General features: G+C 37.1%; 1 protein-coding gene across 2 annotated transcripts in view; it reads left to right on the top strand.

Moving 5' to 3' along the window:
* The window catches only part of KCNK2 (potassium two pore domain channel subfamily K member 2), a 132,554-nt gene that overhangs the window by 12,920 nt on the left and 93,364 nt on the right, over window positions 1-26,270 (top strand). For both annotated transcript variants that reach the window (XM_069852808.1, XM_069852807.1), the window contains exon 2: window positions 10,207-10,400. In XM_069852808.1, the coding sequence (XP_069708909.1) occupies window positions 10,367-10,400 (34 nt within the window). In that variant the 5' untranslated portion in view covers window positions 10,207-10,366. The remainder of the gene's footprint in view (window positions 1-10,206; window positions 10,401-26,270) is intronic.

The following is a 26,270-nucleotide window of genomic DNA, read 5'->3' as shown; positions in this document are numbered from 1 at the left end:
ATGGACTTCAGAAGAAATAGTCATCAGCATAAAAGTGAGCCTGCAAAGCCCTGACATTTCATCAGTACATGGCCTCTCTTAGTGAAACTCTTGATAGGCAGAACATAAACAACAAGCTGTATCTTTCAAGAACCATTTGATATGACTGAATTTATGCTTGATGCACCAGTAGAAGTCTGCCTTGAGCATTAGAAATAGACCATGAAAGCAGCTTGATTTTATCAGGTCTACTTGTACAACATTTATATTTCTGTGGGATTTAGATGAGATAGGGACACATGACTCTGAATCACATTAGAGTATTGACTGATGAAGTCAAGATATCTTGGTTCCTGCAATAGCTATGATCTAATACTTCACAGCTGCAAATAGCCAGTATTGAGATGTGGCTACCTTAAAGACAGAAAGTAACTTCTACCTGCTCTCATCACAGCTTCAATAATGTAAATAAAGTATGCATATTCATCGACTGTTAGTTAAGATTATCTTAAAAACATAGTTCTAAATATTGCCTGAATTTATATACTTGTGTTATTACAAAAAATATTAAATATAATTTTATAGAAAAGTCTGTTTTTGTTAAGCAAAGAGATATCTATTTCTTTGAACTGCAGGTTAGAAAAATGTAAGTCTTCTTCCTTCCCTCCCTTCCACAACCTAGATAATGAGATATTAACGGAGCGTATCTCAAAAATGAGAGAAGAGGAAATTGCAGTCTGCTCTGCAAACACTACTGATGGAACTATTGCTGGTACTAAATTTTATTCAGTTGTAAATCTATGTTGGCTTGAGCCCTCAGCCACCAGCTATGGATTTAATCAAGGTTTGGAACTGGATGAATAATTCAATTTGATCTATTCTATTTAAGCTTGTGAAATCCATCTTCAGATTTCAGCTCCCTCATGTATTTATCCACATACTACCTGAATCTTTTCACAGCTGTGCTTGTCTCCCTTCAGGATGATGGTTCTAATAACATGAGCAGGCTCTCAGTTCTGTAAGGAGTTCTGCTTAACAGAAACAAATAAAATAGGCTATGCAAAGACAAATGTGCAAAATCCAGCCCCAACGTTTCAGTCTCTGGGTTAAATGGATACATGGGTGACATTCTAACTAGAGTGATGTGAATGGCCCAGTTGGCATGGACTTGGAAAAGTGCATGGTTTCAGATTATATCCCAATTCCTGCATGTGAAATTGTAGAATTCAGACTTGCAAACGCAGTTTTGAAATGTGTTTTCCATGTTCAGCTCTATGACATGTCTCTTGTCAGTTTAAAAAAAGAGATGACTGATGTTCTTGCATTGTAAATATTTGTATGAATGCTTAGTCAAACTCATTTATATTTTTATGTAAAAATTTCAGGCAGGTCTAGCTGAAGTACAGCTTCCTTACATTAAAGAGATCAGATTAAATTTTCTGGTTTGGATGACCTCAAATAAAATGACAACAGATGTTTCACTCCGCCGTCCTAAAAACTGCTATCTCTGGACTAAATGATCAAATGGCCTTTGTATTTTGAGCTTACTTTTTCTGATTCTGCTAGACCTTCATTGCTACATTGCTATATGGGTACAAGTTAATGTGCCTCATGTCTTTCGTTCCCCATTAGACATCAGTAAAAGCCAAGGAGCAATATTCAATACAACCTATTTCTAAAAGCTGAGTAACATTTCCTTTTTTTTTTTCCCCTGTTTCTGTGTACCTTCCATCTAGATCCCTCTCTTTTTCAGTGAGCACATTTAGCCACTGACATCAAGAAAATTAAAGTATACTTTTAAAAAACAGTCAAGGTGTGACAGTAAATGGCATTACAATGAAATAGGCATAATTAGGCTGTGATGTGAGTAGCAAATTGATGTTCTTAATTATTCATTTTCATGCTTTTAGGTGCTTGGATTTTTAATGTAATGTAATAGGTGCCATTTTATCATATTGTTGTGTTTAGTGCCTTCAAGTGGATTTAGGAAAATGTGTGATGATTTGGGTTTTTGATTTGGTAATGTGGCAACATGTGGATGAAATGCAGAAACAAGAAGTAAGATGATAGGCTGGTGAGAAGGAAGATCAGATAGATGTAATTTCCACATCAGGGGGAAGATATAGACTAAAAAAAGTTGAAGATCAGTTTTTTTCTTGCACCTTGTGTTGTGATAGAGCTGCTGCAAATCTTTCCAGCAACATGGGAAATAATTTTCATTTCTATTGCAAAAGTTAGTCATTGAGGCTAAGGCTGGAATCAGGTTAACTGCTCCTGACCATAGGTGGTGGCAAGAATCTATCTAATGTAATACATCTATCTATCTTTCTATCTCTCTATCTCTCTATCTCTCTCTCTATCTATCTCAACATTGTCCCCAGCCCACCATTGGACAATCACAACTGTCTCTAGATTATAAAGGCTCTGGGTTAGACAAAAGTCAGGAAAGCTTCAACAGTTTTCCTGCCCTGCCTTCAGCTCACTTTTCCAAGTTGCTGCAGTCCATGTAGTAGAGATGGAGTATTCTCTTGTATTCATCTTTGCCTGCTAGCTTTGAACTGCATGTTTATGTGGCACAGGAGTAGGAGGACAACCCCATATCCTCATAAGATTTTTTCTTGACTATGTAACAAGCATGACAGGATGAAGCAGGAACAAGATTTATTTTTGGTATCACTCTTCCCTCGCCTGGTCAGTTGGAGAAGAATAAATTCTCTCTTTCCTTCCTCAAGCACACCAATCAGCAGCATCTCAAGGTCTTATCATAGAAGGAAATCCATGATCTCAACAATTTATTTGTTGAAAGAGTATCTATCAGAGTAGAGTTGCCTGTAAGGCCATGGGAATTTGAAGTACCTATACTTTCATGTAGTTTGGGTATATATTTAAGCAGATTCACTGTTTAGAATGATTCTCTATACTTTGTACAAAAATGAATGGAAATATTTCTCTTTACTCCTTTTCCTTCTGGGCAAAGATTACATTATGTTTTAGATTATGATCTGAAAATCTCTAATTCTCTCTGTTTAAGTGCAATGGAGAACATTTTGTTATTGATGGATACTGAATGCTAGTATGGATTTAGCAGCTCAGTTCTTATCTATCTTTCAGACCATTAAATCTGACATATGTGCTCCATGGGAAGAGAAATAATCTTGTTACTCATAGTTTTGAAATTGTTAGGAAGACTGAGGTAAAACTGTAATGTATACTAATTATATTTTAATAACAGAGAACTTGCAGGTTTGGATTCTCTAAATGCTGTTACTGAGAAAGACACTAGTGTTAGTCTTTCCAAAGGACTTTGGAGCTTTTGCCTTCCCTCAATGGAAGGCAGTTGGAGATGTTCACAGCATCCATACCATCCAGAATGCACTGCCCAGCAGCAGTGACACTAAAATGTAACTCTTAGACTAGCTGCTGGTTCAACTAATATATGTGTTGTTTATGTCTTGGTTAAGATTTCTTATCTCTCTATGATACCAATGTAGACTTGAGCCTTACGGCATAAATACTGAGTGGGTGGTGGGGATGTGAACAACTTGTGAAGCCAGTGTTGCTCCAGAGATGCTACCCGGATGACAGTCAGAGTCATCAAAAAGACTCATTATAATTTCCTAATGTCACATTCCCATCGTTAAGCAAGCCAGCTTAATCTAATGCAAATAACAAGTGCAAGATGTTTGCGTGTCTGGTGTCACCTATTTGATATATAAATATTTAAATATTAACTTATGGGATATTGCTTTTCTAACAATGCAGCCCTGTTCTTCTTTCTATGACACAACAGCTATCCATCTGCCTCAAGTATACAAAATCACTCATATTTTCTAACACTTGTGTGCTGTTGTATAATTGAAAAAAGTTATAGTAATTCTCTGAAAAGTGACAGTAAATAACTCCATTTTCATGCTAGGGATATTGAGTTATGCTGTCTCTTTCTAATGACATTTTCTCACGGTCTTCAAATTATTCTTGTCTCTACAGACCTGTTGGGCACAGCGAGTTACTGCAGATTTAGCCGCAAACAGCATTCATCTGGTTCTGTTCCTCCAGGGGGAACAGAAACTAGCTTTTATAATCCATCTTTGGTTGTGCTCAAGTTGGCAGTTTGCAAGCGTGAAGAGACCAGCTGCTTAAGGAAACACTGTTTCTGTGTTCTTTGGAGGAGGATGATCTTACAAGTATAAATGAATGCAGTAAATAGATGAGAGCTGTTGCACCAGATCAAAACAGGACAAAATGGGACTGTTGGTGTCCCAAATTTCTCCTATTTAATGGTCCATCCTCTCCTCCAAATTGGCAGCTGTTTCCACCAACACTTATTCCTTCCCCTAAATGTTGGCTGAGAGGCCATTTCTCAGATGGATGCAATATCATTCAAGATGAGAGTGCTTTTCTTATGTGCACAAATTCTTGCCATACTCCTGTCCTTTTCCTAAAACCCAGACATATCTGTATGCCACACTACTTCCTGTAAAATAGCCGTAGTGGTTCATTTTTCCTTCTGAGACATTTTCATGGCTATAGCATAAAGGTTATTTTAACACCAACTTTATGACTTCCAATATAGTTACCTCACAGTTATGTAGATTTTTCACGGAGATATAGGGCACCTTATTCTTGGGGAGAAATCTAGCTCAGCAAGGTGAGACCATGTTAAAACTGAAACTATATTAATTATGTTGTCTACTTTATTACACTGGACCTCAACCTTCTGTTTGCTCTTTCCTCATGAGGTACAATCCACCTATACTTTCCTTTGTTTTTCACTTAAAGTATTAATAGAACATTTCTTGGTCACTTCTTTTCCCCACAATCATTGCTTTTAAAACTTCCTTCATAGACTTTCTGACTCTTTTATTGCATTCTTGTACTATTTATTCATATTCATCCTTGGTCCTGTGGCTTTTTCACAATTTTTGTATGAGTCCATATCTCAGATATTAGCTAAGAGATATTTTATTAAGAATTGCTGCAAATTATTTAATTCCTTTTTTAAACTTTTATAACAAGTACATAATTCTTTTACATTAAAAAGTCACATATGCGCTTAACTAATTTTGACCCTGTAAATTCTTGTCACACTGAGTGAAAAGGATTTTCTCTTCAGTTTTTTATTCATCACCTTTTACTATCACTGCAGTTACAGTTGAGTATCAGTGTAGTATGATGTTCCTGTTGTCTAATAATATTTTCATGGCATCATACATGCATGTACCTTATTTTGCCCAAGTATTTGTATGAGTGGAATACAATACAGTCAATATTACCTCAGTAAAATGGCATGAGATTGAATAGAGAGGCATTATGGAACCTGTAAAGAATATAGTGGATTGATTAGATAGGATTCTTATGTCTTTGAAAGAGATGAATTTTTGTTTAGTAAGATAGTTTTTATTTCTATCTCTGAAGAGGTGTATGGGAATTTTCCAAAGTGCTGTTTTGCCATAGATTTCAAAAGGAATGGAATTAAACTGATAAGATTTAATAAGAAAAAATAATTTGAATATTTTGCTAATAACATAATGATGTCACTCTTTCAATTGTGCACATTTTTCTTATCCCTATAAATGGCGTATGTTGTATGAGAATGTAAACCATCACATTTTTAGCCAAGTTACAGCTTCACAGGTTAAGGTAGTTGATGTCTTTAAATAAGAAAAGACACTTGCAGATTCAAAGAGTGCACCACTGCTTTATTTACCAAAGTTCATTTAGGGTTTGCACACTGAAATGCTAAATTTGCCCCTGCATTTCATGGATTAGCAGGTTTACAACCTATCTATACAGCCACTTTCAGGAACTATCTATGGCATGAGAACAGACAGCTAGAAGGTACGAGGTAGGAAACAACAGATTACTCAATGCTGATTCACTTTAAGGCAACATGGGAGCAGTCCTCCTGCTGTTTCAGGACAGACAGAGAGTTTATTTAAAATTAACTCCAGCAATGCTTGAAACTCATCTGCTTGACTTTGTGTTGATGCAGAAAAAGGACATGCCTTCTGCTGCAAGTGGGGAGTTTAGGAAGATATATGAGGATTGATATATTTTTTTCCCTCTGAAATGGATTGAATGCTCATGAGGTGAAACTTTGAGTGAGCAACTTCATGCGCTCGTGGGTGCTGAGCTTGAAGCCTGCAAGGGCAACCATCCCTGCCCTTGAGGCACCTTTGTCCCCATGCACTGGCTTTGAACCTGGACCATATTTGGAACTGGCTCATTTTCTGATACTGGGAATTGAAGCCAGTTACTCCAAATGAGGAAGTAAAGGGATGTCCTTAGCCTAGCATTTATAGTAACTGACTGTTGCTAATTGTCTTGCAATGTGAAAAGGGACAAGCAAGTGTTTCCTGCTTCTCTTTTTTAGTAGCTTTCCATGCCTTAGGTGTGAGACAAGCATCTGAACTTTGTTGCACTTTGTAAACAGGAAAGTCTTCTATGACTTTCTTCAGAGAAGGGCAATTTGAGTAATTTGTTTTATTTGCTGCAAAATGTCAACAGGTTTATGTATAATGGTAGAAGACCAAAAAAGCATTTGAATCTTTGACTGTTTTCTTGTGTTGTCTTCTTTCAGCTGGTATAAAACAGTGAAATATTCTCTGACACACTAGGGAAAATGCCTCTGGGGTCTGTTCCAAGGTTAGCCATATATTGCTACTACGCTCAAAAGCATAGATTATTATGCATACGTATTGCATGTAACTGAGAGATGACATGCGTTTTTATCACATTCTTCAAAACTGACTGTATCTTCTTGGTCTAAAATCACAAAAAGAGAAACTTCAAACTGATTAATGGAGTTTGTGATGTGATGGAAAAGGAGAAAAAGGCAGAGTCATTTTGAATGTTTGAGAGTATTCTTGAACTCTGTTGAAAGGTACTGTTCAAGCTTTTTGGGAAATATGTTCACAACTGCAAATTGCAACCAACTCAGGAAAAAAACCCCAAATACATAAAATATGGAATTAAGCAAAAAAAAAAATGCAGAAACCATTTCATAAAGCAGATAAACTTATGGAACTTACTATTCTTTTTTAATCTAAAATTGCCCTATCTGACACTAAGAACTTATGGGCCACCTAGTGTAAGTGTATTCTATAGCAGAGACCAAAAAGGTCCTGAAAAAAAATATTTTCTGCAGGCAAGGTTGAAGAGAAGATGACAGGGGAAAGAGAGGAAGGAAATAAACAGGACAAAATGGCTATAATTGAAGATCTACTAGATGCAATGCTTTTTTCAGTTCCTAGAAAATTCATATGACTACAGGTTGAAGGCTGTGAGAAACATGATGTCAGAGTTACAGCTGCATAATCTACAAATGAGCTTAGAATCATAGAATCAACAGGTTGGAAAAAATCCATGAGATCATCGAGTCCAACCATTCCTATCAAACACTAAACCATGTCCCTCAGCCTCTCATCCACCTGTCCCTTAAACACCTCCAGGGAAGGTGACTCAACCACCTCCCTGGGCAGCCTGTTCCAATGCCCAATGACCCTTTCCGTGAAAATTTTTTTCCTAATGTTCAGCTTAAACTTCCCCTGGCGGAGCTTGAGGCCATTCCCTCTTGTCCTGTCCCCTGTCTCCCTTTTATCAAAGAAGTCCTCCTCCCTTTTATCAAAGAAAAGATAACTTGATTGCCCTAATTCTCAGAAGGACCACCCTTCAGAGTTCCCAGTTGTCCAGGAATTGCTTGCAAACCTGTTAATTAGTCTCTGATTCATACAGTCTGACTCTTTCCCTACGCTGGATTTGCACTTGAAGTGAAGACTGCATCACATTAAACAAATTCATTTCATACATTCTACTTATTGTCAGTATCCAACTGCAGACACACCAGATTTACAGAGAGTTGTGGCAATTGCTCACAGAAACAACTTACAAAACTTAAAGAAATTGGAAATGAGAACAAGCAATTTGTGTGATTGTGTAATAACCAAATAATCAAAAATGGCCTAAATAAAGATAATTGATCATCTGAAAGTGTTTTTGTAGGATGCACAGCAGGACAGTGGGTTTGCCAGTAGAAAAAAGCCAAACAATCCAATCAGAAACAGAATCAAAATGCATGCTACACAAAGAATCTTTATCGACAATTTATGCTTTCATCTCACAGTGTTGGGTTAGCTTTGATAGTCTTTGCTTCCTACAGTTCTAAGAACTTCTTACTAATTTTTATTCCTAATTCCTGAGGCTTGGTTTTCTTTGGGATTGATTTTTGTTGGTTCTTAGGTGGCAGCATTCAAGTAGGGTTTGGTTGTTGGTAGTTTGGTTTTTTTTTTCACAGAGACACAGAAAGCTAGATCAAAAGAACTATCACTTCCTATTAATTGGGAGCAGAGCCACATAATCTGTTTGAATTGTTACGTTAAGGAGTTGCTTAAAGAATAGCTGGGACCCTGTACTTAAAATGCATAAAAAGAGCAAACAATCTCTAATTTAAACAACTCCTTACACTAGCAATTCATTAACAAATAATGCATAGTTAAGTCTTGCTGCAAGGCAGATTTTTCTTTAACTTACATCTACATTTTCATCATAGCTGTTCAACAGCTTTGTGGTTAGGCTTTTGGTAAGCATAAAGTTTTAAAGTGAATAAAAACATATTACTACAGTCTTATTTTATTTGGTCTTTGTCAGCTACAACTCATATTTCCAGCTCCTCATTGCAAATGAAAGACCAAGAAATCAAATAAAAATGTGACATTCTAAAATACTTGCCTGACTTTAGACATCAGGGCTTTAAGAAAAATATTAGCAGTTTTACAGCTCCTAGTGTAAAGTTGTGAAAGTTAGGTAAATTATACTATTGAAGAATCTGTCAGAGGGACTCGCATTCAGCACATCTCCATATTAAGAGGTTCTCTGAAAATCTTAAGAAATGACACCATATGACTGGCCACAAACGCTATAATTACTTTAATGCTATCACATATGGGTCTGTTTCCAGAGTCTGGGCCCAGATTACCTGTGAAATTCCTAAAAGTTTCTTTTTACTTCAACAAGAATGGGAATGAGTTCTCAGTAACACAGCCTTCAAAAACAGGGTTTGTTTTTTTTTCTGTCTAGAGGAGTTCACCTATTCGCCATGAAAGAACTGGAATTATAAGTAGTGGATTGGAAATCAAGCGTGGCTACAAGTTAAAGTCCAAAGGTTCAAGACAGACTCTCCTTCATTGAAGATAATGTTTCTTTGATTGAGGAAGGAGATATTTAAAAGCAGATTACAGAATGGTTAAGAGGGATAGTTATATTTATTCTCTTAACTCCTCTACATATCTTCAAATATTTAAATTGATATATCAGAAATTTAAGATTAAGGTTATAAATCTCCCATGTCACCACATTACTTAAAATAGTATTATTTGTTTACTTTGTTAAGTGACTACTGTGACTGCATTTTCACAGATATTAGAACTAACAGGCCAGGTTTCTGTGTAAGATTCCAATGTGACATGATTTTCTAGGACATGGAATAACTTTTTTTAATGAATTCAGAAAAAATATAAACAGCATGGCTCAAATCACTGACACCTGAACTTGGTAAATCTGGGAAACAGAAGGTAGGGAACTAAATAAATCAGAATCCTTTTTCAGACTTTATAATTGTATAATCACAATGCTGCAGCCCATAGAGAGGAAGAGTGGATACAAAAGACATGAAGAATTAAAATTAAAGTAAAAATACATAAAAAAAATTGCACGCTATAAAGGTTATGTTATTCACTTCTCCCTTGTCCTTATCAATAATTATTGATATAGTTGAGAAAAGATTCTTGTTTGTGACTGCTATATTGCAAACTCATAAATTAAAAAAGAAATTGGAGTAATGCAAGTCTTCCTCCTTTAAATAATGGTGCAAATTGTGTACTTTAAGGCACACCTGACTCTTTAAAGCATACTGGGAATCTTTCAGCAGCAATTACATTGCATGCTGCATATGCATGTTTCACATGAATGATGCTTAAGAAAGGAATAATTACTAGGAATGCTATATTTTTTCTATTCATCTGTAGTAAAGAAGCTATGGTCTCTAAAGACCTGGACATTTGAAATACAATGATTGATTAGTTTAAGGGACTCTGGGTAATTTTTGTTCAGGTTCCTAAAGTGCTCAATGAACTGCCCTTTGTAAAGTACTATGAAGCCATCAAAAATGATATAAATGTCATGTATCATAATTTGTAACTCACTAGTTTACTTTTATATGTGCACATTGAGTATTTTGGACAGGAAATAGAGAAAGCGGATATATGTGTACTTTGGAAGAGAATCTGTAATGACGAAATGACTTGTTCAGAAGACTCCCTGAAGAGACCCATAAAGGAAATGCTTTATCTTATAACAAAAGCATGGTGACTTCTGAATATTACATCACCAAATGAGGAACCCACAAGCAAGACATAATTTTTACTGTAAGTACCACTACTATAACCAAATACTTAACTTAAACTTCACAGTTTTTAATCAGTTTCCATAAGTTGAGAGAGTGGACTAGAATGTAGCATTAGATTAATTGTTTGGCAGTTAAATAATAAAAAAATGCCTTGATGACATATGTGTCTATTCTAAATGAAGATGCCTTATTTCAGTTAAGGACCTTTCTTTTGAAATTACGTTTTTGTAGTAAGGTCTGTTTAAACACAATACTTGTATGTATTGAAGATTCCCTCTATCTGAATGACATAATTTAGACAAATTGCATCAGTTATCCAGTATGCTATTAATGAGAATGCTTATTTGGGAAGCTGAAGATGTCTTTAACTTTGATCTGATTGCAAATATCACTTAAATATTGTACATATTTATTTATGTATAACAATGTGATGATTAATTCGGAGCTTGGTGATTAAGAAAATTTTGAATAAATGAATCTTTATTTTAAAAACCCAAAACCACCCACAAAACAAACATTTAAAACCTGGTTTCACTTAAACATATTTCTGTGAGTAGTCCCTACTCTAGTCAGATGCTAGAGGCTCTTATGGATTTATTTGGAAATTATTAGTAGATATGTAAATTTTGACTGGAAAGTTTTCTCAGGGCCTGAGGAAAATTCTAGCCAAAATCTGAGAGAACAAATTAATACTCTAGTTCTTAGACTGCATGAAAAAGGAAATGCAAATCTCTGCCAGACTAGGGACTTGCACTGTAGGTTTCTGAATTAGAGATGGGTCTTGTGAGCCACCACAGAAAAAAACGCTCTGAGTTTAGAACATTTCTTTTTGCTTTTGTGTGTTTTTTACTCTTTTTTTAAAATATTTTCTTACCCCACCACCCTGAAAAAAAACCTTTAGAAAATCTCTGTTTCCTTCCAGTGTGATATATGAGTGATTTTTGTTTGTTGGCAGGATTTTTCTCCTTTTGCTTGGATGTCTGTAGTCCTCATATAAGGACTATGAGCATGAGGGTAAACATAATCTTGAGTAATTGCATTGGGGATAAAAAATTTATCACCTTTGTGATGTAACCTTTAGTGCCATGTAATGGAACCTTATCCTTTGATTCAGTTCTATTGTTTGCAGAGTTATGTGTTTCCTTTGGATGACTGTCTACTGTTCAACATTTCTGAAAATGAATTAGAATTTATCGTTATTTTGAATACTTAAAAATACTGAAATAATGCCTTCTAAAATACTTAATGCTTTTTATTGAAGAACCACTTTTCCTTTAATTAATTGAATCCTTTATCTTAGATTCCTTTTACTGCTTTAAGGTGTTTACCATGGATGTGAATCTTCAGGCTGGAACTACTGATTTAAAAGCCCAGTCTACAGTGATTCCTCATTGTTTTACTTTCTTTCCTCTGCTCTCTCAGGGTATCAGTGGTTACATCCTTTTTCTGAATTTAACAGTGCTTTCTGATGCAATGTCAGAGGCTTTAGATAACCTCTCAACCATTAGCATTACAGCTAAAGAATGAGTAACTTTGAATCTATAGAAGCTGATGAACATTTATTTTTAATTACTGAAAACAAACAGCACCATCACCATCGTCAAGTTATTTTCTCTCTTTTTTTATGCCATGATTTTAAAAAACGAGGAAAACAAGTAAGTTATCCTGAGGTACCAAGACTACTATAGCATCCAAGTCCAACTGTTCTGTAGCCTGCAGCACCACTACAAAGTCATGACAAATAAAGAATACATTTGCAAAATCTAGAGGAGACCTCAAGCAGGTGGAATGTAAATACCTACCCAGAATTTAAGTAAGGCTCCAGGACCCCTTAGGAAGGAAGGTGTTGCTCACTATTCAGGCGCCAGACAGGAAATGTTTTTAGATTATTTACTACATAGAGTAACTTATAATGATTTAAAATGATGGAATACTGAAGAGAAAAATGTAAAGTGTCAGTAATTTTCAACCTAGTAATGAAGCCATTACAGAACAGAGCCATCATGCTATATTAAGCAGTCTGCATTTTTTGAAATGTGTGAGTATAACTTCAGCTATTTGCTGTCTATTGGTTGAAATTGCACCACCTTGATATTTAAAAACAAAAAGTACTTTTCAAAAGAAAAGGAAAGGAGGTATCAACTCTGTCCTTGTGGCATGGAAATTTCATATAGGAACTTGGATCAGTTGGATCCTTTTCTGCATCTATCTGTGGCATTAAATCTGATGGGTACATTAGTATATATCTCAAAAGAAAGGCGGTACGCACCACATGTAAGAGGAAGGTGGAGGTAAATATTAGCCGTGGGCTTCAGCACAAAACCATTTTCATATGAAAATCAAAACATAATGCTCATGAGCCAGCAAGATCATATGTGATTTTCTTTGAATGTTGTGTCTAATAGACATTTAATCTGTATGTCTCTAGAGATATCGATGCTGTTTCAATATTTGCAAGACAGGTGTTGCAGGAAAAGTCATAATCTAAACTGAGAAAGGTGACCTAAGAGCAGAAATAAGGAAAAATCATAAACAGCCACAAACAACACCTCAACTTCTTTCTCTGAGGAGGCTGGAGAAGCTGAGGTGAAAGTCTGTTAAGAAAAAAAAAGAGAGAAAGTATTTCAGGTATTTCTAAACGCCTTAGAATAAGGTGTTATGTTTGAAAACAAAGGAGAAAAAGCAGAAGGCTGTCTCAGACAGTCAGTCATTGTTTAACTAAGTGTTCACCTTGCAAATATTTTTTGTACATCCAAGAGTATGCAGTGTTTCCTGTAAAGATAAAATGCATGTTAACAATGCAATGTAATATACTGTATTCCAGGATTCCATGGCAATCTAGCACAAGTTTGCTGTGTTTTTCTTCTATCATCTCTTTAACATCCCCAGTAGTTTAGGCTAAGATCTAAAAATTCCTTTCCTAACTGTTCTGTCTGCACACTTTGACTAATCAAACCCTTGAAGTCTGGGCAGGTTCTGGTCCCTGTTAATACAAGCAATCCTAAATGTTTGGGAAAAAGAGTCCAGTGTGATTTTCCTTAATACACACTGAGTAATAATAGCCATGACTTTTCAATTTTGGCCTCCTGAAGCCTTCTTGTAGTAGAACTCTCCTAAATCAAAACCCGTGGCAACAGTTGCAGAACACCAGCCTATCTTCCATGTTCAGCTTCTGTTCCAAGCGTTTTGGAAAGAGGTGGAGATGAGATTTCTTTGGCCACTCCTCATTCCTTGAAATAGTATGACTAGCACTTAGAGGATTAACTAGATGCTATGTTCTCTGTAAATTACTGAAACTGTGATAGACAAAACGCTGCTTTACAACTGTGCAAGGACATGATGTCCAAGTGAGGGGTTCTGACAGTGGGACCAAGGGAAGGTGAGTGGCCAAGAGCCACCAGTGATGAGGCTGTGACATTTAGTGCTTAGCCTGCATGGACCGGGGAAGGACAGAGAAGAACCAAGTATGAATTCAGGCAAGAGAGGCCCTATTGTCAGAAAGAGGGTGCCTGGTGGTAGTGCTTTTTAACTTTCCCCTCTATCAAACTAGATCCAATTGATCTCGGTAGAACTCTGCAGCTTTTCATCACTGTGTGCTTCAAAGAACTGAAGTCCTTTCTGCGCTTAGACTAAAGCAAGCCCTCCTCAGAAAAGAAAAGAGACAAATTGAGTTCTGGATTCTTACTTTAATCCATTTGCTGAAACGCTGATAATTTACAGAGCAATAATTTTTTTTTGTTCAGTTAAATCAGCCCTCCAAAAGTAATACCATGTCTTTTAGTTCTTGAAATAAATACATCTCATTGCAGGGATGTTTAACTAAGTAATCAATTTTGTTTTATTTAATTTTTAAAAAAAATACTCATGTTCTATATTATGAAACACTGAGAAAAGATTTTTAAAATTGCGCTCTACAATGTGCTTTACACACATTCTGCAAGAAACTGCACTTTCAGATCTATAAAGCCATGCTGTTCTTAGCTGTAAAGGCAAAATTACTTTGCCAGTCCATAATTTTAAGCAGAAAGCCATTTTATCTACTACATTTATTTCAGAAAAACATAAAATTAAAACCAATACTTGCTAGGCATTAATCCACATGAAACAGCAAAAACATTAAATTGCCAACTAGTGGGCTTGAAACATCTAATTTTGTAAAGTTCTAGTTTTAAAAGTAGAAGGTGAATCAGGATTGTTTAAAAAGAAGTAGTACATTATTTCTTTGCTCCATAATATCTAAAATGCTTTAAATAATGCCTAAGGAAAAAGGAAGGTATTTCCTCCCTGATCTAGTGCGCATAATAAATACAGAGCTAGATGGAGTACCACATTTTTCTTAAATAGAAGCTAAAACTGCAGAGCTTCATTCTTTTCCTGGATGAATATTCATCTTTTAGCGTGCAACTCTCCCACAAAGTAGCACTTCTAGGCAACTTTCTAGTTTTAACTTTAGAGCCACATCTTTGATTCTATCTTACCAAGTAGATTCACAAACAAGCAAAAACTACAAAAGTCTGCCTTGAAAGTCTGCTTGCAGCAGGCAAGAAATTACATTCTAGAAATGTGTTGACTATGTAGAGGTTTGTAGAAGTGTGAGGCCACGGGCTGGTAAAACTCTAGTATGGGAGGGACTGAACAGAAGAGGTACCTGCATGTGATGTTTGTTCATGTTCTCTGCCTGTTTGGAGTAAAAATGGGGATATTTTAAAGATACTGTTTTGATTTTTAAAAACTGATTTAAGGCATTTATAGATCCACAAACATCACTTTTTTTTCTGAATGAAAAAAAAGTCTGAAATATGTTCAAAATAAACCATCACAAAAACTGAAAGGTTGCTTTCATTACTACAGGATATTTGGGTTTGGAATTAACAGTCAAAAGGATAGTGACTCCTGGAACTATGGCAGTAAAGTGATAATCATCAAAATCTCCAAGTTTGATTTTTGGGTCAAATTAAAGGCTACTACCATCAGGTGGAGTGTCTTACTTAGGAGGATTTTCAGGGAGATCAGTACTTCCTTCATTAGTTATTTCAATTTTAGTCTGACTTGAAGATGTTAGAAGGGAAACATCTGTTGTTGGCTACATGTAATAAAAAAACCCACCATTTCTTTTTAGTTTTGAATCTGCATATAAAACAATTTAAGAGCCATTAGGGTATCCTACTAGCTCCTTGGATCTTGATTGTATTTTTATTCTAATCTTGGACTCTTTACAAGATGAAACAGTCACTTATTTAAAAGGTTGATGGTGAAATCAAGTGATTCAATATACATAACCCTAATTAAGAAAGTATTTTATTTACTTTGGGATCAGGATTAAGTTTATAACATAATGCTTTAAACTGATGATATGTGGTCAAAAGACAAGCCCAGAGAACAAAAATATTTTTTCCACAAAATGATTCACTAATTTTACAAGTTGTTGTACCAGAACAATGTATTGGACAGGGATAGATCAGCCCTCCAAAAGTAATACCATGTCTTTTAGTTCTTGAAATAAATACATCTTAAGTTGCTTTCCGCAACTTAAGGGAGTTTATAACCCCACTTCTTCTTGCTACCTGATAATTATACAAGTCTCCATATACAAAACCAGTGGGGTTCTATGCAGACATAGAAATGTGTTCAGAATTTATTGACAAATAGAAAAAACCTCTGCCAACCTTATGTTCTAAGCCAAACCAAGTTGCTTATTTCTGCACTTAACATGGACAAAGCCTTGCAAAAAAGCTGAAAAAAATTTCATTTCATTTCATATGTTTTATGTTTGTGTAATATTAAAAAATGTTATGTGTAGATTATTTAGGGGAAAAATTATTTTAACTCACTCTTGCTCCCAAAGATCTGGAGTAATATATACTGTATCATATTATAAACTGAGTGTCTATCAATACAAGAAAAAATCTTTCTTGACGGTCACTTGAATGATGGAGTGGTGGTTACTGCACTGTTCATTTGAAAACTCATCAAGTTGCACAGTAATCATAGAATCTCCAGTTTTATTATCCTTCAGGCCACTGAGAAATGCCTGCTGTTTTGTTGTTCTGTTTTCATTCTCATCATGTTCCAAACCAGAAATATATCATGGTCTAAAAATGCATTGGTAGGTAACACAGAAAAGCAAGTGAAAGGTCAAATCTCTTGCAAACTGGTAAACCACATAACTTAAATTTAAATAGAAACCACATTATATGAGCAAAAATAAACAATTTCTGGGTTGTAGTATAATATAAAATAAAGAACATTATCATTAAGAGAGCCTGGTAGTGTAGCACTGATAAGTAAAAATTCCCATTGATTTTTCTTTAGATATGTTCTGGGTTCTTGTTTGGTTGAGGGAATGGCATTTGTTTGGATTTTCCCTGCTGCATCTAATACCTCTTTTATTTTTTCTAAATCTTCACAAAAAGCACATGTACAAAACAAAATCTTCTCAGTGGGAGACATGCCTACATAATGACTTTATCTTGCTAATATTGCCCAATTCTCTTAAGCAGATCTTTAAATTTTCCCACCTACCATTTGCTTTATATTTGCTTACAAAACAACTTAGTGTATTGTGTGCATTTATATACACAAAGGAAAGTTAGCGGAATGCAAAAGTGCTGACACCATGCTCTGTTTTCTTTGACTTGTAACTTTACCTCCAAAGGATTGTTAAGGGGTTGATGCAGGCTCCCTTCGAAGTCTCATGCTGCTCCAGTTCCTTGGTTGATGAGGATAGCTTCAGAGATGTCACCACCACACCAGAAGTGGCAGGAGGGATGCAGAAACTGTACCAGAGGTTGTGAAGGTGACCTCTGTCATATGGAAGACAGGAGCTTAGAACACATCCCAATCTATAAAGGCATGGCCTTAGAGTGTGCAGTCTAAATAATCCTGTGAGCTGAATCTTTACCCCCTTTTTGAACCTTTCTCATAGCCTAAGTCAATGAGGCCATGAGAGCTGATAGCTGTACTGGCTGAACCACACGTATATTAGAAAAGATGTACTGTTCCCTTAGTATGGAGAAAGCAGAACCTTGAACACCTGGTTACACATTGGAATAACAGACCATATTGGCCTATTCCAGTGCCAGTGCTGCCTGAACTGCTGCTCTTTAATTCTCCTGTAGAAACAGGAGGCAGACCAGCAGAGGCTATTTGTAGTGTGTACATGTTTCAGGCTGAGCCTGATGTACATAGTCTGGTCTCTCACATGAATAAGCATTTACTTCCAAAGAATTCCAGGCAGGTAGAAATCAAACATTGGAGTTAAGTACAACATTTTGCAAATCACAATGAACTTGTACCATATAATTTTTTTTTAAGTTGTGCTCCCTCCTGTATAACTTTGGCTATTGCAAAGAACCAAATCAAATACTGAAACAATATCCACTACCAATTCATGTAGGAAAAGGTATCTAAAGTTTTCTTAAGGCTTTTTTTTGAGTGTTGTGATGTGTCAGATGAGACATTAATTATTTTTAAATGTTATTGTAATTATTTTAAGGAATTTTGAAAGCTATCAGTCAAGAAGAGTACAGAAAAGGCAGTTGCAAAAATATTATGGTCTGAGACTGGAAATATGTACAGCCCATGTTGCTGATGTACATGGAGAAATATCATGACAAAAAGTGATAGGGATCATCATGAAAGCTACATGAAAGCTGGGGAGGGACTGTTTAAAAAGGCTTATAGTGATAGGACTAGGGGCAATGGCTATAAACTGGAAAGGGGCAGACTTAGAATTTCTTCACCATGAGAGTGGTGAGGCACTGGCACAGGTTGCCCAGGGAAGCTGTGGCTGCCCCATCCCTGGAGGTGTTCAAGGCCAGGTTGGATGGGGCCTTGGGCAGCTTGATCTAGTGGGATGTCCCTGCCCATGGCATGGACATCTTTAAAGATGATCTTTAAAGTCCTTTCCAAATCTAACTGTTCTATGATTCTATGATCATACTTTTGCTTTAATTTGAAAAACCCACATAAAGAACAAACTGTAGGAGACTGAAAGTAAAATCCAGGTAAAGTATGAGTCACTGCTGTTTGCATTTGATGACCTCTGGAATGAATTTCTGATGAACAGGACAGCTGCATGAAAATGGCAGATAAGGGCCTGAATGCAGAGCTCTGCTGATGTAGCTCACCCTTGATGTTTTCAGTATTTCAAAACATATGTTATACTTTGCTATCTGTCTTCTGGGCCACGATCATCATTCTTCACACCATGAGCAAACAGAGAGGCAAGACACAGAGGAGATGCTGGATGCTGCAGCTCCCCTTGTACGTGCTGCTTGTAGCTGAGTCCTTTTTGAGACTATGGTAATTACCACCTACAGTGACAGCAATGGCTTTATGGTGGTTCTATGATTTACTGAGAAATGACCAGATCTCAGCCAGTGGAATAAAGGTCAATGAACCAACATAGAACATAACAGTACTCGTTCTCTTCAAGGTGAGAAAGAATTCTTGCCTTTACCAAAGTGTAAGATATAAAGTAAGATTAAAACTCCATTGACATCAATACCGAAACTCAGTGAAACCAATGTTTCACTTCAGATACTTAACTAAAAAGCTTTTCTTCATCATTGTCTGGGTGCTGCAAGTGAACTGATAGCAAATGTTCTGGGAGTTTTTTCTTTAGGTGCTTAAAACTGCTGCAACAGTCTTGGTTCTCTTGCTACATAAATGCAACATGATCCCAAAGAAGCTGATATATAACTTGTGCTTTTTTACCAAGACTAAGAAAAGATTAGTTTAATGAACTAGAAATCGTTAGCAATGGTATACTTCTGATATTCTTAAGAAAAATATACAATATATATAAATATTACATCTTTTGATGAAAATTGCATCATATTCTTTATGAATATAAGGGAAAAAATGTTTTAGCATAAGTAAAATCCTGAGAGAGAAAAAAACATGTGACTGACCTTGCAAAATACACATTTTTGGTCATTTATATGCTCCACTCCATTAATCTTGTCCTCATATAGACTGTAAGGAGGCTGAGATAACTATATTCAAGAATTTACTTCAGGTTTCTATGCAACTGAGAGAAGGATCCAGCAAAAGGAGCACCACCATGAAGAGCTCATCCAGATTGCTATTGTGTGGTAAAAAGAAGGGGCACAGATGAAGAATGAAATTCTGTGTAGAAGCTTTCTGAAAGTTACGAATGCTATTGCTTCCATAGAGAACTGAACACTTGTGCAAGGAAGAGAACATCTTTACAATGCAAACATGCTTAATGCAAATCCAAAGCCATTGAGTCGGATGGCTTAGAAGATCAAATTGAAAACTGGTGGATATAAAATGTCTCTCAACAGAGATGTAATGACAGGGAAGAAACATGCAGCTATACCCAGGAAATACATTTATCCAGAAGCTTTGCAAAAGTGTTTGGAATTTCTAGTAAACTATAACAAACACTGCAGAAATCATGTTTTTACACATAAGTACAGAACAGCTTCTTTGCAAAAAAAATTCAAGCATATTTAAAGCTATGGGGAGAAAGGACTGTAACAGCACAGTGATGGGAGAACTGTGGATGCCTCCAGCTGTATGACTTTGGAGTGTGTTGTAAGATAACCGGTATGACAGATCTCTAGACAGAAAATCATCAGCTCTTAAGCAAAGGTTTGTTCCTGGCATAAGTTGGCAGTCCTCAGAGTTAAGGATGTCAGGGAAGCCTACGGTCTTCTTTACTAACTCCTAACCATCCTTTTCAAATTCTCCAACTAAGTAGGGGAACCTCTGCATTGTCTCCTCCAAAATTTATACAGTGACCCATTAGGTACTGTGCACTTTTCATTTTAAACTGATGTTAAAGTGTGCATCAGAGCTCTGTTTCTCATAATCTGTAGGGAAAAAATGATAGAGTGGGAACTCTTACTGAGTTTATTCAACATTGCATAGTGCCTTAACCATGCAGAGCTTTTGTGCTTGAAAGTAATTATACCATGTATTCTAGCTATGGTCATCTATTGGAATCATTACAGAGTTAGCTTACAGTAATAGGGGTGTACAACACACATGAAAGACTAATTCTTTCATCCATGCTGGTGGCAAGACAGAACTAGATAGCAGGTATGCACATCTGGCATAGAGGGGACAAGACTGTGATTCTATTCTTTGCTACCATGAATTGGAGATAGTGAGAAATTTTTTTGAGGTGTAGTAAAATGTCTTTGATGACAGAAGTCAGTGCTTCACAAAAAAAACCTTTGCTCACATGAAAGCCCTGGTCTAACTGAAATTTCCCATAGGAACCTACATTCCAGGTCCGCATTGACACGATAGTGCAACTACTTGATACTGCTAGGCTAGTTAAGGTTACTGGATCAAGCAGATTAATACTGTGTCTTGACTCTTCCAGTTCCAGGTGGGGGATCTAACCTACAGTCTAGTTGCTCTTGCAGGATGTGTGAGGGTCTTTCACTTAGTTCGTAATAACAGCAACAAAAAAATTTTAAGTTTTCATTCTCACAGTATATGGAGAAGGGGCATCCACAACTGTGGGATGATCCAGCTTCTGTCTACCTATGCAGCCTGTGCACACGCTTCCTTCTTGCCTCGCTTCTTAGATTCTTCTCAGCAGCAAATAAGTCATGCTAGCCTCTGACCCTCTTTAGCTGAAACAAGAGAAGGTTTTTATTTACCCAAAGTAAGAAGAATAACTCTTAACAGCAGAGAAAACAGAGATGGAAAAATCCTGAAAAGAAAACATTTAGATGACCAAACAATCCACAGTCAGGCTGTGTCCATTCTTTTGATTCACTTTCCTAGCTCTATCTGCAAACACATATTTTGTTCCCTGTGACTACCCCAGAAAGGGTTATACTCCTATCCACTATGACATTTTTTCTATTTCACGTGGGAACAAACACAGCTTCTTCTGCAATTTCCAGATGTATATTATAAACAGAAATATATTGTAGGGGAAAATAACCTTTCTAACCTATGCAAATATCAGAGAAGAATGTGGGGATTATGTTAGAAAGGGTGAAAAGGGGTTAGTAATGTGAAGAAGAAGAAAAGCAGAAAAACGGTGTTCCCACTGCTTTTTAAATCTGTCTTTAAATCATTTACTTGGCACTTTGAGAGCTCATAGTTTAAGTTTTTCCATTCATCTTAATATTTAATCACAAATTTTAATTATATTAGTAACTTGAGGCTACTTCTTGACTCAGCAATACCTTCTCCTTCTGTTAATAAATGGCACATTTCCTTGGCTTTGACACCTACTTGCTGTGAGAGTTTTGGCTTTGGTAGAACACGCAGTCCAGAACACCATTATTGCCTCCTAAATCTCAAATCATCAGTACAGTGTTGATGATGATGGTAACTTAGCATAAAAATGTTCACTTTTCACTGTGGTCTTAGTGCTACTGTAACTAGAAATGCAGGATATCAGAGAAAAAGTTCTTAAAAAAAACCATATCCTGAAAGATATTATTCCAGATGATTTTTCTTCTCCTTAGCTTGGAGAAGGAACAGCCTGGTACCTCAGAGTTGTGGGCAGGAAAAATGTTACATCTTAGTTTGTGTGACTGAAAGGGTTTGAGATTAAGGTCTTGGGTTTTTTTGGGCTGCACACCAAATGAATTCCCATGCTGAGGTTACAATGTTCATGCAGCTGTGGGCTGCATTGGTCAGGAGGCTGTTGGGGAACATGAGCCAATGACTTTGTCTGGCATGTAGAGGCCATCCAGAACAAATCCACAAGGGAACAATAAAAAGCTGGGACTTGCTGAGCTATTCACTCTCCCCACAGCTCTCTGAAGTCTATGTGGCTCTCTGAAGACTGGAGTATGTGGCTTATGGGGTCAGGAAGGTTGACCATCTCTCTGCTGAGCCTTGGAGACCAATGTCCTGTTTTTGCAGGCAGCATGTCTGATAAAACTTTTTTATAAACTGACCAGCCTCAATTCTACAATGCTAGGGTTTTTTTCCCCATCCTTCTTATTGAAAGTTTGTTCTAGAAGCTGGCTCTTCTCATGCTTTTTGTGATTTCCAGCCAAAATTTATTCACGGAATGGTTTTGGTTTTGTGCCAACGTGGTCCATTAGCTCAAAAAAGTCTTTTTGATTGATCTACACACAGCAATCAGATGTCTTCTCAGCCTTCATTTTGCCAGAGTGTGTGAGCTGAGCTCTTCCAGTTTCCTCTGAAAAAATCCATCTACAAGTCTTTTCTGCTCCTCCTTGCGTTAATTTTTGTGGAGCACCAATAACTAGAACTAAGTGCACTTTTCCTGCTGATGTTTTGCTGGGGCCCATAGGCTGGCATGCAGCACTCTGATAGCATGTGCTGGCCAAACTTCACTTCCTGCATACGTTAATACTAGCAAAAATAATCAGCATAAACAAGACGGTGGATTTAACAGGACTTCTAATAAATTTGTTTAAAACAAAAGGTCCAGCCTGTTATGTGGCACTTCTTGTATTCATACAGTGATAACACCAGGATCAGAAATCAGAACATGCTGGCCAACATGGGTAGCACTGTTTGTAGGCAGATCTGAAAGAATCAGTACCCCAAACATGTGATATTTGGAGTTTCTTCTCAGGAGCTGGCCACTTTGGGTTCCATCCAGAAAGTGCTAACTCTCTCCATTCTCCTACAGAAGACCTACGGCTTATAAGAATCTCCTTCCCATGGCCACAAAGCTTATTTTAGACTCAGGGTGAGACAAGAGTTCAAGGATAATTGGGCCTTGAATAGTCTAAGGCAGAAGTGTAACATTCCCTGTACAATGTATTGGTTTGGACCAGAAGAGATCAACAGCAAGAGGAAGAAGAAAAGGATTGGCTTCCCTCCCTCCCAAGCTCCAATGTTGTATATACTCAATATATGTTTTGTCAGTTTACCCACTACAATTAGAAAGATTCATCACAGTTACACAATACAACCTTGACACTTGCATTAATTATGGCTGGTACCTGAAGAAGAGACAGAAAAGAAACATGCATTCAAAGGCAGAAAAGTGGAAGAATATATGGGGCATGAAGGACCTAGAATAGCATCTAAGGACCACAGCTATTTTTTCTGCAGTTCTCAAGAAATGTGACAGGCAGAGGGATTAAAGGAGAAAAAAGAAAAACTTTTCTTCAAAAAGAAAAGTTTCTAAGGAGGAAGGTGGGCAGAAATTAGCTACTCCTTTTTCCAGCAACCTCAGGCCAAAGGCAGTGGATATTATTTAATAACCTACAATTAAAAAGCAGTCTAATTACCAGTTTGCTCTAAAAAAAACCAAGTCAAGGTAGTCACACTGTTTGAAAGAATGGAATTCACAGACCTGAGTTGGAAGGGACCCACAAGGATCATCAACTCCAACTCCTGTCCCTGCATAGGACAACCACAAAATTTACACCATGTGTTTGAGAGCATTGTCCAAATGCTATTCAAATATTGTTAGGCTTGGCACCATGACTGTTTACCAGGGGAGCCTGTTCCAATGCTTCACCACTCTCTGAGTGAAGAACCTTTCTCTAATATCCAACCTAAATCTCCCCTGGCACATCTTCCTGCCATTCCCTCAGGTTCTATCATTGATCACCAGAGAAAAAAGATCAGCATCTGCTTCTCCTCCTTCCCTTGTGAGGAAGCAGTAAACTGCCTTGAGGTCCCACCTCAGTCTCCTCTTCTCCAGGCTGAGCAGATAAAGTCACTTCAGCCGCTCCTCTTACAACTTTCCCTCTAGACCCGTCATCAGCTTTGTGGCCCTCCTCTGGACACTCTCCACTAGCTTGATTCTGAGAAGATTAATTGCAGGTGAAACACCCAAAAGAGATATTTATGTAATACCTGTAAAAAAAAAAAGCCATGTACTTTTCCCTGTTTATGGGATCCTAATTTTGAGATCAGATTGCAGCAGAGACCAAAATTGAGAGAGAAACATATGAGATTCTGACTTTAGAAGCAGCTGTGTTAGTTTGCCACAGCTGCTGAACACTCTTGCATGAGAATACAGATTTTAGAAACAAAAGAGGTTATGGCACAGTAGACTGGGCTGACAAACTAGTCATATTAAAAAAATGGATAGACAAAGTGAAAAAACTTCAGCAGTTCAATTCTCATGTGGAGTGAATTTGCAAGAAGTAATGTGAAAGTTTACACTTGAAGACAAAGTTGCTGGGGAACTAAACAATGCCTGGCCTCGGGTAGAGCTACTAATTTGGCAAGAAACAAAACTATCTGTTTGAAGCTGTACCTAAAAGGAGATTAGGTGTAAGTATCCTGCACAGTGAAGAAGACCGTCCTGTGGAAACTGCTGAGATCGAGAGCTATTTTAGATGACTGAAATGCCCCCTTGTACATTAATGGAATTGCTGTTGCTTATAAACTGGATATTGATATCCATGTCAATATGAAATCTTAAGTCGATTTGAGTACAAATGGAAAAGCCCAGGTTGTGCTGTGACAAACTCAGTTCCATAATAGCCGTATACAAACTAAATGTAATTGCAAAGTAATCTCTTGAAAACATGGGATTTTTCCTATTATTCAAGGAGACAGAATCTGGAAATGCATGTGTTACGTCAACTCACAGGGAAAATGAATAAGCTAGAAGGCCTGAAGCACTTGGAGGTAGAAAGAAAAACAGACTAAAACCAAAAAACCCCAAATTAAATCAGTTTAGACTGCAAAGAAAAAAAAGCATAAGGCAAATTTCACAAAGAAAAAAGAGAACTGAAATAGTCATTATAGTTGTAAGACAACACTAAGGAAAATGTATTACAAAGATGAAAAGTGTTTAAACACACACGCATGATTAAATAAACTTTCTCTCCGTGATGATATCCATTGTATGTTTTGGGGTTTTTAGAAACAGATGTCCATTACAAAAGAGAAAACCGGACCACTTCTCTCAGTGCACCTTTACAACTGAGCACACAAAGAGCTAAACCACAACTTGTTAAAAATTCCTTGTCCACAGAGAATTTTATATGTAACGTCATCAAGCCAGTATTTTCTAGGTCCCTTTGATAATAATGGAATAAATGCACAACAGCACTTTTCCACCTCAAGGAATTAATGACATAAAGAGAACATCACAAGGCTTAACACATATATGCTATTGTAATGAGGCCAATACACACCTTACCTGGCTAGACTTTACAGTCTGTACTAGTGAGAAAAAAATATGATAAGGACTAAAGGAATAAGCCACTTTGAATAATGGGCATGCCCTTCATTCTAAATTAACAGGTGACTGTGTTTTGGCTTGGTTCATACACTGATTTTAAATACAATAGATAAGTGGGTTTCTACCACAGCTCCGCTTTATCCAAAACTAAGCTCTGTACACATTTTTCAGGTACACTTTTTGCAGTGTTTGCTTTTTGTGCTTTCCTGCAGTTAGTATGTTCTGAGAGCTGTGCCCCGCTGAATGCCCACACAAACTTTTCAAGCAGGCAGGCTTCTTCTGTGTCATGGTATGTGGGAGTCCTCCTCATTTCCCTGGGCTCAGAAGCACATAAAGGCTGAATGCCACTGCTGTACTGGGGCAAGACTCAAGCTTACACCACCCCCTTGTCCTGGCACCTCTCAGACACAGTTTCTATGCCAAGGAAAGCTCAAGCCCAAAGCCACGGCATGAGCCTTGGCACGTTGTATCTGGGTGTTGGTCTGAACACTCTGTGGAGCAGGACCCTGAGACGTGCCAAGGCATGCATGGGAACGTGCACACAGCCACAGATAATGTAAGACTTGAATGCCTGTAAGTTTTTAGGCTTCCTTTGAAGTCGATTGGAATTTGCCTGAATAAGGTACATGTAAAAATGGAATAAAAGTCTTCAGTTTTAGCCTGTTAGGACAGGGATGCCAATAGCAAATCCTTTTTTGCCAAAATCATAAGCAGCTGAATATTTGGGGATTAAGAATACTCCACCTAATGGCTTGC

This window comes from Phaenicophaeus curvirostris, chromosome 2, assembly GCF_032191515.1.
Source record: "Phaenicophaeus curvirostris isolate KB17595 chromosome 2, BPBGC_Pcur_1.0, whole genome shotgun sequence".
In the NCBI taxonomy this organism is placed as follows: Eukaryota; Metazoa; Chordata; class Aves; order Cuculiformes; family Cuculidae; genus Phaenicophaeus; species Phaenicophaeus curvirostris.
The sequence above is the reverse complement of the archived record's forward strand: the minus strand, read 5'-3'. Positions and strand labels throughout refer to the sequence as shown.